At 46.1% G+C, this 14,999-nt stretch overlaps 1 protein-coding gene across 2 annotated transcripts in view; it reads left to right on the top strand.

Annotated features, from left to right (window-relative positions):
* Positions 1–14,999, top strand: part of LOC146703632 (uncharacterized) — a 102,693-nt gene that overhangs the window by 22,390 nt on the left and 65,304 nt on the right. For both annotated transcript variants that reach the window (XM_085466922.1, XM_085466921.1), the window contains exons 2-5: positions 7,567–9,942; positions 10,081–10,198; positions 12,614–13,169; positions 13,403–13,870. In XM_085466922.1, coding sequence (XP_085323048.1) covers positions 7,831–9,942; positions 10,081–10,198; positions 12,614–13,169; positions 13,403–13,870 — 3,254 coding nt within the window. In that variant the 5' untranslated portion in view covers positions 7,567–7,830. The remainder of the gene's footprint in view (positions 1–7,566; positions 9,943–10,080; positions 10,199–12,613; positions 13,170–13,402; positions 13,871–14,999) is intronic.

Raw genomic sequence — 14,999 nt, 5'->3', positions numbered from 1 at the left:
TTCCATTTTTAGCTTGTGGTTGATGGATGGTTTCTTGTCAAGCTAGATGAGTTTTTATCAGAAGTTTAACCAATCGATGCATGAAATCTGTTTTTTTTACATGCTAATCTAGAAGTTGAAATGATAGGAAACATGCAAAGCAAATAAGACTGAGTGTGGCAGGAGCTGGTAAATGGATTGTTCCTCTTGTAACTTCTGGCACAGCAGTGGCGCTCCCACCAGACTTCATGCCAAATTGTCCAGAATTACTGGCAAGCTGGACAGCTGAAAGGAACCGGAGCACTCGAGAACAGCACTGCTGCATCCAGGATTTAACATTACAGTCTGGATACAGGAAGATCTGTAATAACTAAACCACTGTTTACTGTGTAGTATTTATTTCTTCTTATCTCAACATTAAAATTGGGAAGTCACATTTTTTTCACACATCTTTTTTATTGTTGTTTTTTATTACATTTGAGCTGATATGCGTAGCTTACAAGTTGTTAAAGATTTTGATGCTGGCATCCAGACACGGTTGGTTAAGCTTAGGTTAAAGCTGCTTTTTGGGACTCATGATGAATGATGCGGTGTTTGTAATTAGGTTCAGCTGTAATGTTCCTATATGATTGTGACACTGTGATTGTGGAAGGTTTTATTAAAGTAAATCTCCACTAGCTATCTGTATGACTAGATGCCAGCAGGAGTTGGTGGGTGGAAAGTAGCCAAGCAGTGTTTGTCTTTGTGTTTTCTGGCAGAAGAAAAGTGGGGTTGTGTTACATTAGCAGTTGTGTTACTGCTTTTAACTCTGGCCTTCCTGTAACTCTACACTCCCATCACTCTGGTTTGCTGCCAGCAGAGCTCTCTCCTTCACTTACACGACTCCCTCCTCCTTCCGTCTTTTATCTATTTATCTATCTCTTGTGGTCTTTCTCTCATCGCCCGACTTCATCTCACTCACTTCCATCAGCTCCCGCCTCAGTCAGCTGACGAATAACTGGATGAAAGAGGTCCAAATTAAGTTCATGCTCATCTGCGCTCTCTCTGAATCAATACTGACTGGCATACTTCAACCTCTTCGTGATGACAAATCATAAGCACAGATGATCTCTGAGGATCTGTGCCTCAAACGGATATTTACATTAAAAAAGAGCTCAGCATTTTTATGTGTTAGTTACTGAAAATCTGTTTAATGAGGTTTATCATGTGTGATAGTTGTCCGCCACACTGATGTGATACAGCTACTGGTTTCTCGGGAGCAATAATTTCCAGCTGGTTGTCAGTGGTACCTGCAGGTTGCTGACTCTCATTATGTGAACTGTCATAGGAATTGCTTTGTTTGCAATTGATTGCAATTTTTCGTGTTTAAGTGCTAGAGACCAAAGCAGGCGGGCTGAGGTTTTTGCCAACTGGTTGGAGAATACACATTTTGCCAGGGACTCACTGAGCAATCTGTAGGTGTGAGTGACTGAGACTTTAGGAATTATTTTCCCAACAACTGCCATCAGCCTGTGGCAACCACTTGCAACCAATTGTCCAAAACAAATTTCCCCCATGACTGGTGGTTTCCAGATGGTTGCAGACCAGTCTCTAGGCTTTAGCCCTCAAGGATAAGGTTCTTCCACCTTAGGCTACGTCCACACTAGCCCGGATAGATTTGAAAATGGCGTTTTCGTCTGAAAACACTCCGCATCCACACTAACGTTTTCAGTTGTATTCACAGAGTTGTGTGTCCACATTGAAACGTTTTCCTTCGGGGAAAATGCCGTCTCAGTGTGGACGGGAGGCCAAAACGGAGAGAAAACGATGCGTTTTCAAATGAAACATTAGTGTGGACGTAGCCTTAGTCTCAGCCAGTTCTGTCATATTTAGAGCTAAGGAGCCACTTTGTCTTCCTCACACCTTTTTACAGAGGCCCCTGGGGAGCTACCAACAACTGGACAAAGGCCAGTTGTTGGCGGTGAGTAGTGTAGCTGTGGGAAGACTAGCTGCAAAGTGTGAAAATGACAGATAATGTGACTAATGCAGAGGCAGTGAAATGCACGAAGACAGAGACGTTTTATTGTGGATGAAGCTTCATGCTGCCATCCGCAACAAATAGTAAAGGATTTATCAAATATTGCACATAAGGGCTCAAACCTGCTGCAAACATCCAAACAAATGTTGCATGCAGAAATAATTAAACGTCACAGGGAGAATTTGTCAGCTCGGTGAGACTGATGTCTTTGAAGTGAGGGCAGAATGATGAGTTGGGGTTAAGGGAGGGAAAGTTTGGTCGCTCGGCGTGCCAACTTACAAGTTCTCTTTGTTCTGTCGGCTTCAGTTATGAGCGTGCACGTTCTCTCCCACTGCTACCATAAGGCAGCTCCAATCTGTCACTGCTGGCAGCTCACCGTCCTCATTTGAGTGACTTCTTTTTTTTTTTTTAAACAAGAGTTCTGTTGTCTGCGTCGTCACTGGCGTGGAAAGTCGTTCTGCATCAACGTTAAACAGAATGGAGACGACTGGAAAGAAGTCAGCTCGGCCAAGATGAGTAACCGCCAGGAGATTTAGCTCGAAAGACAAAACGTGGACTATAACAAAGAGAATAACAAAGAGATTTCTGTGCTTAGGGTTTAGCTTCATGTGCATGTTATGGCTGAGCAGCCAGCTGGATCTGATGGTGGACTTGTCAGTGAACAGACAGGAACTAAACATTACTTAATTCAATATCTTTGCACAGAGAAAGTCCTCTTCATCATCGCTGCATCAGTGTCATGGTGATTCCTGAATAAAATCTGATCACGCTAATCCGATTAGAGTTTCCATGAATCATTTGAACCTGCCTCATTTTCTCATTTTCCCCGTGAGTCCAGACCCTTTAATTGTTTTATTCAGAATGTAAATCGATCCCCGTCACCGGCTCTTTTCAGAGAGTGGGAGAGGACATGGTGGGATGATTTCCTGCTTCCTCTACAGGATGAGCTCATTTTCTCTCTGACATCATAAAAAAGCTGCATTATTTACTTTTTATTAGTATCTGTCATTGGAAATAACAGAGGCCTTTGATTTTGATTTTGATTTCTATCATTTGTCTCCAATTGAAAATTTGATTTATTTATTTGCCTTTTTCTTTGGCTGAGATTTTAGCAGTGCAGCTGCACCGTACAGTCATACAAGCTCTGCCTCCAAAACAACCCAGGAACCATGGCATTGTTTTATGCATATTTACAATAAAAATCAATTGCATAAAAAAAGAAAATATTTGAAAAAGAAAAGAAAAACACAACTGCCTGAGGTGGAAAGCTTGATGTAACAATAAAAGCAGAGCGACAAAGTGTAACGGGAACAAAGTTAGCAAATAAATCCTGCAGCGTTAATATCATCAAAGTGTCCACTGAAGATAAAGTTCAACTAATTCATGTAACACCAAATCAAAACATCAGTCACCTCAAGGTGCTTTATATTGTAAGGTAAAGACCCCACAATAATATATAGAAACCTCAACAATCTTGGCAACAGCAGGAAGAAAAAAACTCCCTCTTAACAGGAAGAAAGCTCCTGCAGAACCAGGCTCAGGGAGAGGCAGCCATCTGCCGTGAACGGTTGGAGTGGAGAAGGGAGATGATGAGGACCTGATCATGAGGAGACTCCATCGTTTCTTTCCACTTAACCATCAGAGAACTTTGGTTTATTGCAGGAGTGTGAGCTCATGGAGCCACATACAGTCTTCAGGTTGACTATCACACCTTGCTGTAGTTTTCCTTTCTTCCTTTTCACTGAGCTTTACATTTTATATTTCTGCATCCCCACATTGTGCTAAATTTGAGGTATTTCGGTGTTTTTAACACACACACCATACATTTCTTCTTCGACTGATCCTGTTCACAGCACAGCAGATTATCTGTGTCCGTCTCACCCTGTACCCAGGATCCTCCTCTGTCACACTAACCCTCCGCATGTCCTCCGTCACTACACCATGAATCTTCTCTGAGGTCTTCCTCTTTTCCTCCTGCCTTGCAGCTCCATATCCAGCATCCTTTGTCCACTGAATCCACTGTCTTTCCTTTGCACATGCCCAAAGCATCTCAGCCTTGCTGCTGTACATTTGTTTCTAAATAACAACCTGAGCTGTCCCTCTGATGTACTCATCATTACTAATCCCAGTCTGCTCACTCCCAATGAAAATCTTAACATCTTCAGCTCGGCCTCATGTGTTTTTGTCAGTGTCAGCATCTCCAAACCTTACATCATAGCAGGTCTCACTGCCATCTTGGAAACCTTCTGTCACAAATCACCTCTGACGCTGGTTTCCACCACCCACACCACCCCACATGCACTCTCTTCTTCAACTCTCTTGTTCATGAAGCACGTGTTTAGGAAACGAGTGTGCACACTTTAAACATATTATTTGTATTGACTTTATATGAACCGATGCAGTCACTAAAACTATCTGGGAGACTTAGTTGTGTGCACTTGTGCGTCATACAGTGGAAACTATTTTAAGGTGCCATTACCACAGCAACAGTAGTTTGTTGTACACAGAGTACATTTCTCCCCTTTTTGTTCACTGTATAACTTCAGCAGCTAAAATACTGCCAAGCTGTGTCTATACTGTTCGGCATCAGAACAACAGTTTGTTATTTCTGTGTGTGTGTGTGTGTGTGTGTGTGTGTGTGTGTGTGTGTGTGTGTGTGTGTGTGTGTGTGTGTGTATTTAGATTTTATCCAGGTATAGTTAATGGTTCTCGGTTTGCCCGTTTTTAATTGATTACGTTCACAGGCCTTCACCAAAGAGAGCCACAGACAGACTCATTAAACTGAAACAAAATGCATACAGTGGGGCAAAAAAGTATTTAGTCAGCCACCGATTGTGCAAGTTCCCCCACCTAAAATGATGACAGAGGTCAGTAATTTGCACCAGAGGTACACTTCAACTGTGAGAGACAGAATGTGAAAAAAAAAATCCATGAATCCACATGGTAGGATTTGTAAAGTATTTATTCGTAAATCAGGGTGGAAAATAAGTATTTGGTCAATAACAAAAATACAACTCAATACTTTGTAACATAACCTTTGTTGGCAATAACAGAGGTCAAACGTTTACTATAGGTCTTTACCAGGTTTGCACACACAGTAGCTGGTATTTTGGCCCATTCCTCCATGCAGATCTTCTCGAGAGCAGTGATGTTTTGGGGCTGTCGCCGAGCAACACGGACTTTCAACTCCCGCCACAGATTTTCTATGGGGTTGAGGTCTGGAGACTGGCTAGGCCACTCCAGGACTTTCAAATGCTTCTTACGGAGCCACTCCTTTGTTGCCCGGGCGGTGTGTTTTGGATCATTGTCATGTTGGAAGACCCAGCCTCGTTTCATCTTCAAAGTTCTCACTGATGGAAGGAGGTTTTGGCTCAAAATCTCACGATACATGGCCCCATTCATTCTGTCCTTAACACGGATCAGTCGTCCTGTCCCCTTGGCAGAAAAACAGCCCCATAGCATGATGTTTCCACCCCCATGCTTCACAGTAGGTATGGTGTTCTTGGGATGCAACTCAGTATTCTTCTTCCTCCAAACACGACGAGTTGAGTTTATACCAAAAAGTTCTACTTTGGTTTCATCTGACCACATGACATTCTCCCAATCCTCTGCTGTACCATCCATGTGCTCTCTGGCAAACTTCAGACGGGCCTGGACATGCACTGGCTTCAGCAGCGGAACACGTCTGGCACTGCGGGATTTGATTCCCTGCCGTTGTAGTGTGTTACTGATGGTGACCTTTGTTACTTTGGTCCCAGCTCTCTGCAGGTCATTCACCAGGTCCCCCCGTGTGGTTCTGGGATCTTTGCTCACCGTTCTCATGATCATTTTGACCCCACGGGATGAGATCTTGCGTGGAGCCCCAGATCGAGGGAGATTATCAGTGGTCTTGTATGTCTTCCATTTTCTGATGATTGCTCCCACAGTTGATTTTTTCACACCAAGCTGCTTGCTTATTGTAGATTCACTCTTCCCAGTCTGGTGCAGGTCTACAATACTTTTCCTGGTGTCCTTCGAAAGCTCTTTGGTCTTGGCCATGGCGGAGTTTGGAGTCTGACTGTTTGAGGCTGTGGACAGGTGTCTTTTATACAGATGATGAGTTCAAACAGGTGCCATTCATACAGGTAACGAGTGGGGGACAGAAAAGCTTCTTACAGAAGACGTTACAGGTCTGTGAGAGCCAGAGATTTTCCTTGTTTGAGGTGACCAAATACTTATTTTCCACGCTGATTTACGAATAAATTCTTTACAAATCCTACCATGTGAATTCATGGATTTTTTTTTCACATTCTGTCTCTCACAGTTGAAGTGTACCTCTGGTGCAAATTACTGACCTCTGTCATCATTTTAAGTGGGGGAACTTGCACAATTGGTGGCTGACTAAATACTTTTTTGCCCCACTGTACATGCATTTTCCATGTAGTTTTGTTTTGTAACATTTTAACTACAGTGTAAAATGTTACAATGAATTGAATCTGATCAAATTGTCTGTTTACAGGCACATTTTCCTTAATGGTTAATTATTAATTAATAAACATTTAATTTGTTATAGTTTTTCATATTTGTTTCATTTTACTCAGAGTTGTTGCTTCATATTGATTGATTGTGACAGTTATATGCCATGGGCATGTATGGCTGCCAGTGGAAGCAGGTCACTACTGTTTATTGATGACGTGACTGCTGATAGAAACAGCAGCAGGATGAATGCTGAAGGACAGAGCTTCACAGTGCAAATGGATAATGACCCAAACCAAACTGCATAAACAACCTAAGATGGCCAAGAAAGTATAGAGACCCACAAACAATCAGCAGCTGAAGGTGGCTTTAGTCTCAAAGGAAGATATGCAGCAGCTGGTGTTCTCCATTGGTTCTAGATTTATTTTCCCCAGTTACTTTAGAGCCTCTGTAAATTGGGTACTTTGTATAGCTACAATGTTTTTAATAAAACCCTTGAATCAAAGTTCAAAGTCTGTACTTCAGTCACATCTTAACTCTTTCAAACTCCACGAAAAAAAAAGAGATGGAATTTGTTTCATTTTGTTGTCTTAAACTTCTGGACCTAACTCTGTAATTGCACCACATAACATCACTGACTTTGAAGAGTCTCTTTTAGGTCATTCAGTGTTTTAACATATAGTTTTTAAAATAATTGGGAATGAAAAAAAAATGTTCAGAAAGAAGCAGCAAATTAAAACGTGGATGAAATCACACTGGAAGCAGGAGGGGAAAAAGCTGGCCACCATTAACACAGGAGAGGCACAATATCGTGGGAATTTGTAGAGAAAACAGGGCACTCATGGAAGATACTCATTATACTTGCTCCAGTGTTTACATGAATAATGACAGAAATAGCTGACACAGTTTAGGAGTGAACTGTGTCTAGATGGCGGTTACAGAAAGCATCGAACACAGCTGACAAATTGAGACTTCCGAAACGTGTGAGTAGGTTTCCAGAGAGTAAGCTGATGCTTGGTCCCTTTGGGCATCGTAAATACTGAATCATCCAGTGTGTATCGGGAGTCATCTGAGGATGCATAAAGATAACAACAGCTCCTCTCTTTCATTCACAGGTATGAAGAATAGGGAGCTGCTGGAGTCGTCGCGCGGGCATGTTTGTCCTCTGGCCGTTCAGCCTGTGTGTCTCTGCTGTGCACACAGGAGGGAGAAGAAAGACCGTCTAAAAATAAACTGACACCCACCACCAGCAGGAAAACAACATCCAAACTGACAAAAACAGAGAAAAAGAGCAAAGAAGAGCCCTCTTTCCACCCTGTCTGCCTCTTTCTCTGCTCCATTTCTGTTTCTGTGTCCTCATTACGTGCTGAGAGGAGGTCATGTCCCAGTCTGGAAAAGTCCTTCATCTGTATGTGGAAGTGAGGTCTGCCCCAGATCAGAATGGAGGAAAGAGGGAGAGTGAAGAAGGGATTGCTCAGGGGCATTCGGTTCAGGACAGTCCCGCGGAGCTCCTCTCTCAGCTAAGGAGCCAGACGACACGCCAGATCGTCAGCAAAGCCTCCACGGCTCGCCACCTGGCTCAGGACTGCACGCACGGCCAGTCTCCCTCTCGAAACACCGTTAGCTTTCAGCTCCAGCAAACCAGCAGCTCACCTACGATCAGCAAGCGTTGGAGCTCACCCCTGCACTCTTCACCAGCGACCTCTTCGGGAAAAGTCAGTGTCCCTCACACCCCTCCTATTCGCAAGAGACTTAATGAAGAGGAAGTCAGCGACGGGAAGCGGAGTGTGGTCACCTTCAGTTACGTCGAGAAGTCAAATGTGAAGAAAGTGGAGAGTCCACGCAACTCTGTGTGCGAGAGACAAGCCAAAGAGGAATGGTCCACGTCTTCCAGCTTTCGAAAACGCCTCAGCGACCCAGTTTGGTTTGGGAGTCCCGATTCATCGTGCAGCTCCAGTCCCAAGCTGACTTTCCAGAGTCCAGGAAGTCACCAGCAGACGTTCTCCCCCGGCCTTTGCAAGCCACACTTTGACCCCATCGGCAGGGCAGCTACCAAGAGGGCTGTAGAGGAGTTTGGATCCCCCTTATTGAGGATTAAACTGGCCCATGCACTTGAGCACACCTCAGCTTCATGCTACTACCAACAACCGCGCTGTCAGTCCTGGGCTGGATCTCCCGTTCAGCGTCAGAACATCAGCGTAAACCCCAAAGATCTGGCTCCATGTGGGCTGCCTTGGAGCCCAGCCTCAGACCAGCTATCCTCGCAGTCCAAGCAGTCCTCGCTTGAGAGATCTGGGCCCCCTGAGCCCCAAAGCCCTCTTCTGACTGGAAGTCCAGCTGTCAACAGACACATTAAGAGGACCTGCAATATGAGCACTTCACCGCAGGGCGCAATCCTCCAACTTGGCAATAATGGAGTCGACGGTTTGAACCAGTTAAGCAACAGCAAATCTTCCTCTCCAGCTCACAGTCCTGAAGAGGCCACCAAAGCATCTTCAGTTCTCACAGAGGCGAGGAGGTCCTCGTTGCACAATCCTTTAGGAGAGCTCACAAGCAGCTCAAACTCTGGAGAACCCGCTCCAAATGCACAACAGTTTAAGCAAACGCTCAGAATGAACATCCCTTTAAACGACCAACAACACACGCCAGCAACCGACAACACAGACTCACACCAGCCTGAAAACTCACGATCACAAGAGACAAACTGTCACACTAATCATGACACAATGCAGCAGAGCTCCATCTTATCAGCCACTCAGAATTCCCCCGCCCTTCCTTCACGTGTCCTTCGTCCCTCTCATCCTCCCACAGAGCTCAGCTCACCCATTAGGGACCCGAGGCTATTCCAAGCTGAGCTCCGACCGCCAGATACCCCCACCCTGCATCGCCGTCAGCCGCCACAGTACACTGGAGACTCCTGGTCCCCAGGCCTGGACAGGAGAGGAGATCCAAGCTGTTTCGAGAAAGGGGACTGCACAGAGCTCGCTCGCAGACTCTTTATCAATCAAAGTGTTGAGGAGGCGCCGGTCAGCTGGACTTCCAGGCAGGAGTGGGGGAATGGCGTGGAAAACAGCCCCAAGCCAAGCCCCGACCCCGTATTACAGTCTAAAAGGGTCCAAACATCTGATCAACAATCCAGGCAGCGCCGCAGGCCTCTCAGCCCGACAGCACAGCAGAAGCGGGCTGAGCAGAGGAGGAGGGAGATCCTTCTTCTGGGTCCTGTGGTGCTGGACTCTGGAGAGGAGGATGAGGGCTGTGATGAGGAAGAGCAAGGTAACGAGAGGGAGGGATACGGTGCAGCACTGCAGCCTCGTTCTCGGAGGGCCGAAGAGCCTCCTGAGGGGGAGCAGAATGGCGTTATGGGAGGGTCGTCTTCACGGAGCTCCAGCGGGGTGACGGGGAGCTTGGGAGACAGGGACTGTGTGTCCCCAGAGTCCAGCCAGTCCAGTCACCAGAGCAATGAGACCGGGGCTGCCACCTCAGGAATACAGGTGGGTTCTGCTGATAACAAAAAAGAAGGAAGGAAGGCATACTTGGATTTTTGACTGTATGCTAACCACCTTTTCCCCTCCTGCCCATTAATGCTGCACTTCAGAGTTAGCCTCTAAGCTAGTGTGTGTCTCTTGCAGACGGACAGTGGATGTGCAGCGCCCGTGCCCTCGCTGCACTGTCAGAAGATCGCTCGTGCTAAGTGGGAGTTTTTATTCGGGACCCCTGCTGAGGAGGCTGCTGGCAGGGGGGAGAAACGTGAGAGCATTTCTGTCTTACTTATATTGAGTTTCTGCACGTTCTGCCTTCATGTTCTTCCTTCCTCTCATGGGAACATTTCACACAGAGATAGAGAAGCTAGTGAAGTAGCAGTACTGCTTTCAATGTCGCAGTTTGTCGCTCAGGGAAACATACTCAGGTGTGATGTGTCAGCTGATACAGGAACAGCAGCAGGGATTTCTTCACAAAAGCTTTTCTGTTTAACTAAGGAAAATAAAATCAGGGCGCTTCCTAATATAATTCTCCCATTTATTGTAAACATTTTAGTTTCAACAAGGATATCTGTGAATTTTATTTATTGTTATCATCATAGAAATATTTGAAAAAAGTAAAAAAAAAAAAAATTTTTTTACCGAACTTGCAAAGTAAACCATAACATTCACAATTTGAGAAAACGGTGTTTGGCAGCACGATGCAAGAAGGCAGTGTTCTACTCCCTACCATTTACAAAGGGGAACCAATCAGAAGAAAGCTTGCTTAAACGAAGGATGGTCTTAAAGGGGGAGGAGCAAAAATAGCTTGCTTCAGACATATGATCAGCTGCAAAGCTATGCTAAGAGCTAGTAGCCCTATAGCCCTGCCAGACTGGCGACCTGTCCAGGGTGTACCCCGCCTCTCGCCCTATAACAGCTGGGATAGGCTCCAGTGCCCCCCGTGACCCTGAAAGGGATAAGTGGATGGATGGATCATCAATTTAACATGTAACTTGATCAATCAAAGGTATATAAATTGACAGTAATAGAATACAAATTTGATGCTGTAAATATTCTGATGTTATACACTCAACAAAAATATAAACGCAACACTTTTGTTTTTGCTCCCATTCCCCATGGGATGGACGTAGAGACCTAAAATTCATTCCAGATACACAATATAACCATCCCTCCCAAACAGTGGTCACAAATCAGTCCAAATGTGTGGTAGTGGGCACATCTGCCATATTGAGATAATCCATCCCACCTCACAGGTGTGCCACATCAGGATGCTGATCTGACAACATGAGTAGTGCACAGGTGTACCTCAGACTGCCCACAACAAAAGGCCACCCTGGAATGTGCAGTTTTGTCTCACAGCAAAATGCCACAGATGCCACAAGCAATGAGGGAGTGTGCAACTGGCATGCTGACAGCAGGAATGTCAACCAGATCTGTCGCCCGTGCATTGAATGTTCATTTCTCAACCATAAGCCGTCTCCACAGGCGTTTCAGAGAATATGGCAGCACATCCAACCGGCCTCACAACCGCAGACCTCGTGTAACCACACCAGCCCAGGACCTCCACATCCAGCAGGTTCACCTCCAAGATCGTCTGAGACCAGCCACCCAGACAGCTGCTGGAACAATTGGTTTGCACAACCAAACAATTTCTGCACAAACTGTCAGAAACCGTCTCAGGGACGCTCAACTGCATGCCCGTCGTCCTCATCGGGGTCTTGACCTGACTCCAGCTCGTCGCCGTAACAGACTTGTGTGGGCAAATGCTCACATTCGATGGCGTCTGGCACGTTGGAGAGGTGTGCGCTTCACGGATGAATCATGGTTCACATTGTTCAGGGCAGATGGCAGCTGAGAATGTCCCAGTTCTTGCATGGCCAGCATACTCACCGGACATGTCACCCATTGAGCATGTTCGGGATGTGCTTGACCTGCGTATACGACAGCGTGTACCAGTTCCCACGAATATCCAACAACCTCGCACAGCCATTGAAGTGGAGTGGACCAACATTCCACAGGCCACAACTGACAATCTGATAGACTCCATGCGACGATGTGTTGCACTGCATGAGGCAAATGGTGGTCACACCAGATACTGACCGGTTCTGGGTCCCCAGACCCCCAATAGCGCAAAAAACTGCACATTCCAGGGTGGCCTTTTGTTGTGGGCAGTCTGAGGTACACCTGTGCACTACTCATGATGTCAGATCAGCATCCTGATGTGGCACACCTGTGAGGTGGGATGGATTATCTCAATATAGCAGATGTGCCCACTACCACACATTTGGACTGATTTGTGACCACTGTTTGGGAGGGATGGTTATATTGTGTATCTGGAATGAATTTTTTGGTCTCTACGTCCATCCCATGGGGAATGGGAGCAAAAACAAAGGTGTTGCGTTTATATTTTTGTTGAGTGTATATTGAAAAGGGGAAGAACAGACTTTTGGTCATTGCAGTCATAAAAATTCATTCAGTCATAACGATTAAGGCTTTAAACTTATGAGGAAAGTGTTACTGAGGTCGCAAATAAAGGCGCTTCTGGGCTGTTTTTCCATAGACTTCTATATGACCCAGTCTTTGTAAGCAGGGGAGTGGCACACTGCTAATCACCTCTACATTGTCCTCAGAAACCACATACGCCTTTTAAGTGATCATAATTGATTTTCTTCCTCTGCAGATTCTCCAGAGGGAACCTCCACAGCTCCTCCTAGTGGTAACTCCAGTGAGTCTCCCACCCCTACTCCGCCATCCTCCCTGCCTCTGCTTTCAGCCAACCACGAGGTGCAGCACGTGGAGGTAGAGCTGGTGACCCCTCCCCCAGCCGTCATAGGAACATCGCCCAAAACGGGCATCATTCGCAGGACACTCAAGTATTCAGAAACTGACCTGGACGCTGTCCCGCTTCGATGCTACCGTGAGACGGACATAGACGAGGTGCTGCTGGCCGAGCAGGAAGACGCCGACTCTGCATTTGGGAGCAACCGCAGCGTGCAGGGAACCTCAGGGACGGGCAGCAGCCCTCTGGGAGGGCTGGCTTATGGGAGAACAGATGGGGAGGAGGAGGCGATGAGGGAAGGAAGAGCTGTGGAGGAAGAAGGAGAAGACGATGAGGAGGAAGAGGAAGAAGAGGAAGAAATGGTGAGCTGGGCAAGTGTGAGGATGCAGGGAGACAGCAGGAAGCAGCAGTGTGCAGCTGAGGAGGAGCCTGAGGTGTTTGGACACCTTCTGAAGAGGTGAGCAGACGCCTCGTGTGAAGCTGTAAACACAAACAGGAGAATTCTGGTGATGCGGGATGTTCCCCTGACCTAAATGTAGGGATCTCATCCCTAACCTACTTTTCAAGTTGGTCATAATCAGGAAGTAAAAGTCACACCTTTAAACAGTTCAGTAAATTACGTTCTGGCAAAAGAAAAAAAAAATCTTATCAAAAGTCTCTTTTTCTTTATTTTCTATCCTGTCTGTTCAGACCAGTGGAAACCTTTTTCGACAACCACCATCCAGCCTTGAAATCCCCCATCTTGGTATCCGGACCCCGCCTCGCCACAGAGGACACCTTCAGCCGCCACTTTGAGAGCATCATGGAGTCGCACCGAGCCAAAGGGACGTCGTACAACAGCCTGGACAGCGAGGAGCTGCTCACCTCCAGCACCCACACTGTCCTGACCTTTGACCTGCCCACACTAACACCCGCTATCCACGGCCCCGTGTGCCAGAGCGCCAGGCAGATCGTCCAGCTCAGCTTCGCCCCGCTGGCGCACGATGAGAGGCCCAGTCTGTCTGACTCTATCTTTACTGTGACGGGGGACTCGGACGCCACCCGAGCTCCCTCCAGCGAGAGGCTGAGCAGCGGATCAGATGATACCCCACCCAGAGGGCAGGAGCGTTCACAGCTGGGGAGCAGCTGGTACAGCAACCCCTCCTTCTCCTTACCCAGGTGAGATCGCCTGTCAGGTGGAAAGTTCACTGATTAGTATTTTTGGTGAGTCTGAGATGTTATTTACGTATAAAAATCAGGGGGAGGATTCTGAAAAATTCTGCATCACTTTCAATGGGATCTTAAGAGGAGGAGAGGTGCAAAAAAAGCTATTGATTAAACCAAACTAGGGAGAAAATTACTCTAAACTACAGAAAACAGCTTCACAACAAGATGCCACCTCCTCACTGGGTCTAACGCTTAATCAGAGTATAAAAAGTACAGCTGGGGGCTGTGGCTCAGGAGGTAGAGCAGGTTTGGTGGTTCGATCGCTCCAGTCTTCATACCAAATGATCCTTGGGGAAGATACCAAACACAGTTGCTCCTGATGCATGAATGTTAGATATAAAACACTTAGATGCAGAAAAAGTGTTTGTATCAATGTGTGTGAGTAGGTAAATGAGGCATGAAGTATAAAGTGCTTTGGTGCTCAAGTAGAGGAGAAAAGTGCTGTTTAAGAACCGGTCATTCAAACAGTGCCAGTGGTTACAGAAAACCCCTTTCATTTTCTCCTGCACTGCTACTGTGCTCCAGGCCGTTACTACTCAGGAAATAATCATCCAAACTTGTCTTCACTGCCATTATTATCAGCTGATTTCCAGGAAACACATGTAAAACACATCAGAAGAGCGGGAAATACAATCCCCCAAAACATCAACCTTATTCTGACTAACAGAGCACGTCACAAACCCACAAACAGAGAACAGAAACTTGATAACGATTAGGCTTATCGCCGTTTCTCTTTGAGATCAGGGTCTGATGAAAAGGGGGAAGGATCTATTTCACATGTTAAGGTCAATGTGTCCTGAAGGAGCCGTAAGGGGAAAATACACCATCGTCACAGGGTGTGGGGGCCGATTTTCATCTGTTCGTGCTCCTTTTTGCTTCTCTGAAATGACCTCACCTTCCAATGTCAACATGAGCAAAAGCTTTAAATTTAGCTCTCGCTCTTGACTGGCGATAAATTCGCCGGTCGAAGGCCATTTTTTTATGAGAAGAAGTGACACATACCGTAATGAAATCTGAACACAAGGAGACTCCTTGGACACACAGCTGTAAACGTTGACGTGTCTCCAGTGTCCACTTACGA

The sequence above is a fragment of the Copadichromis virginalis genome, linkage group LG8 (genome assembly GCF_057382275.1).
Source record: "Copadichromis virginalis isolate Kocher_CV1m ecotype Utaka linkage group LG8, C_Virginalis_male_GT1.1, whole genome shotgun sequence".
Classification (NCBI taxonomy): domain Eukaryota; kingdom Metazoa; phylum Chordata; class Actinopteri; order Cichliformes; family Cichlidae; genus Copadichromis; species Copadichromis virginalis.
The sequence above is the reverse complement of the archived record's forward strand: the minus strand, read 5'-3'. Positions and strand labels throughout refer to the sequence as shown.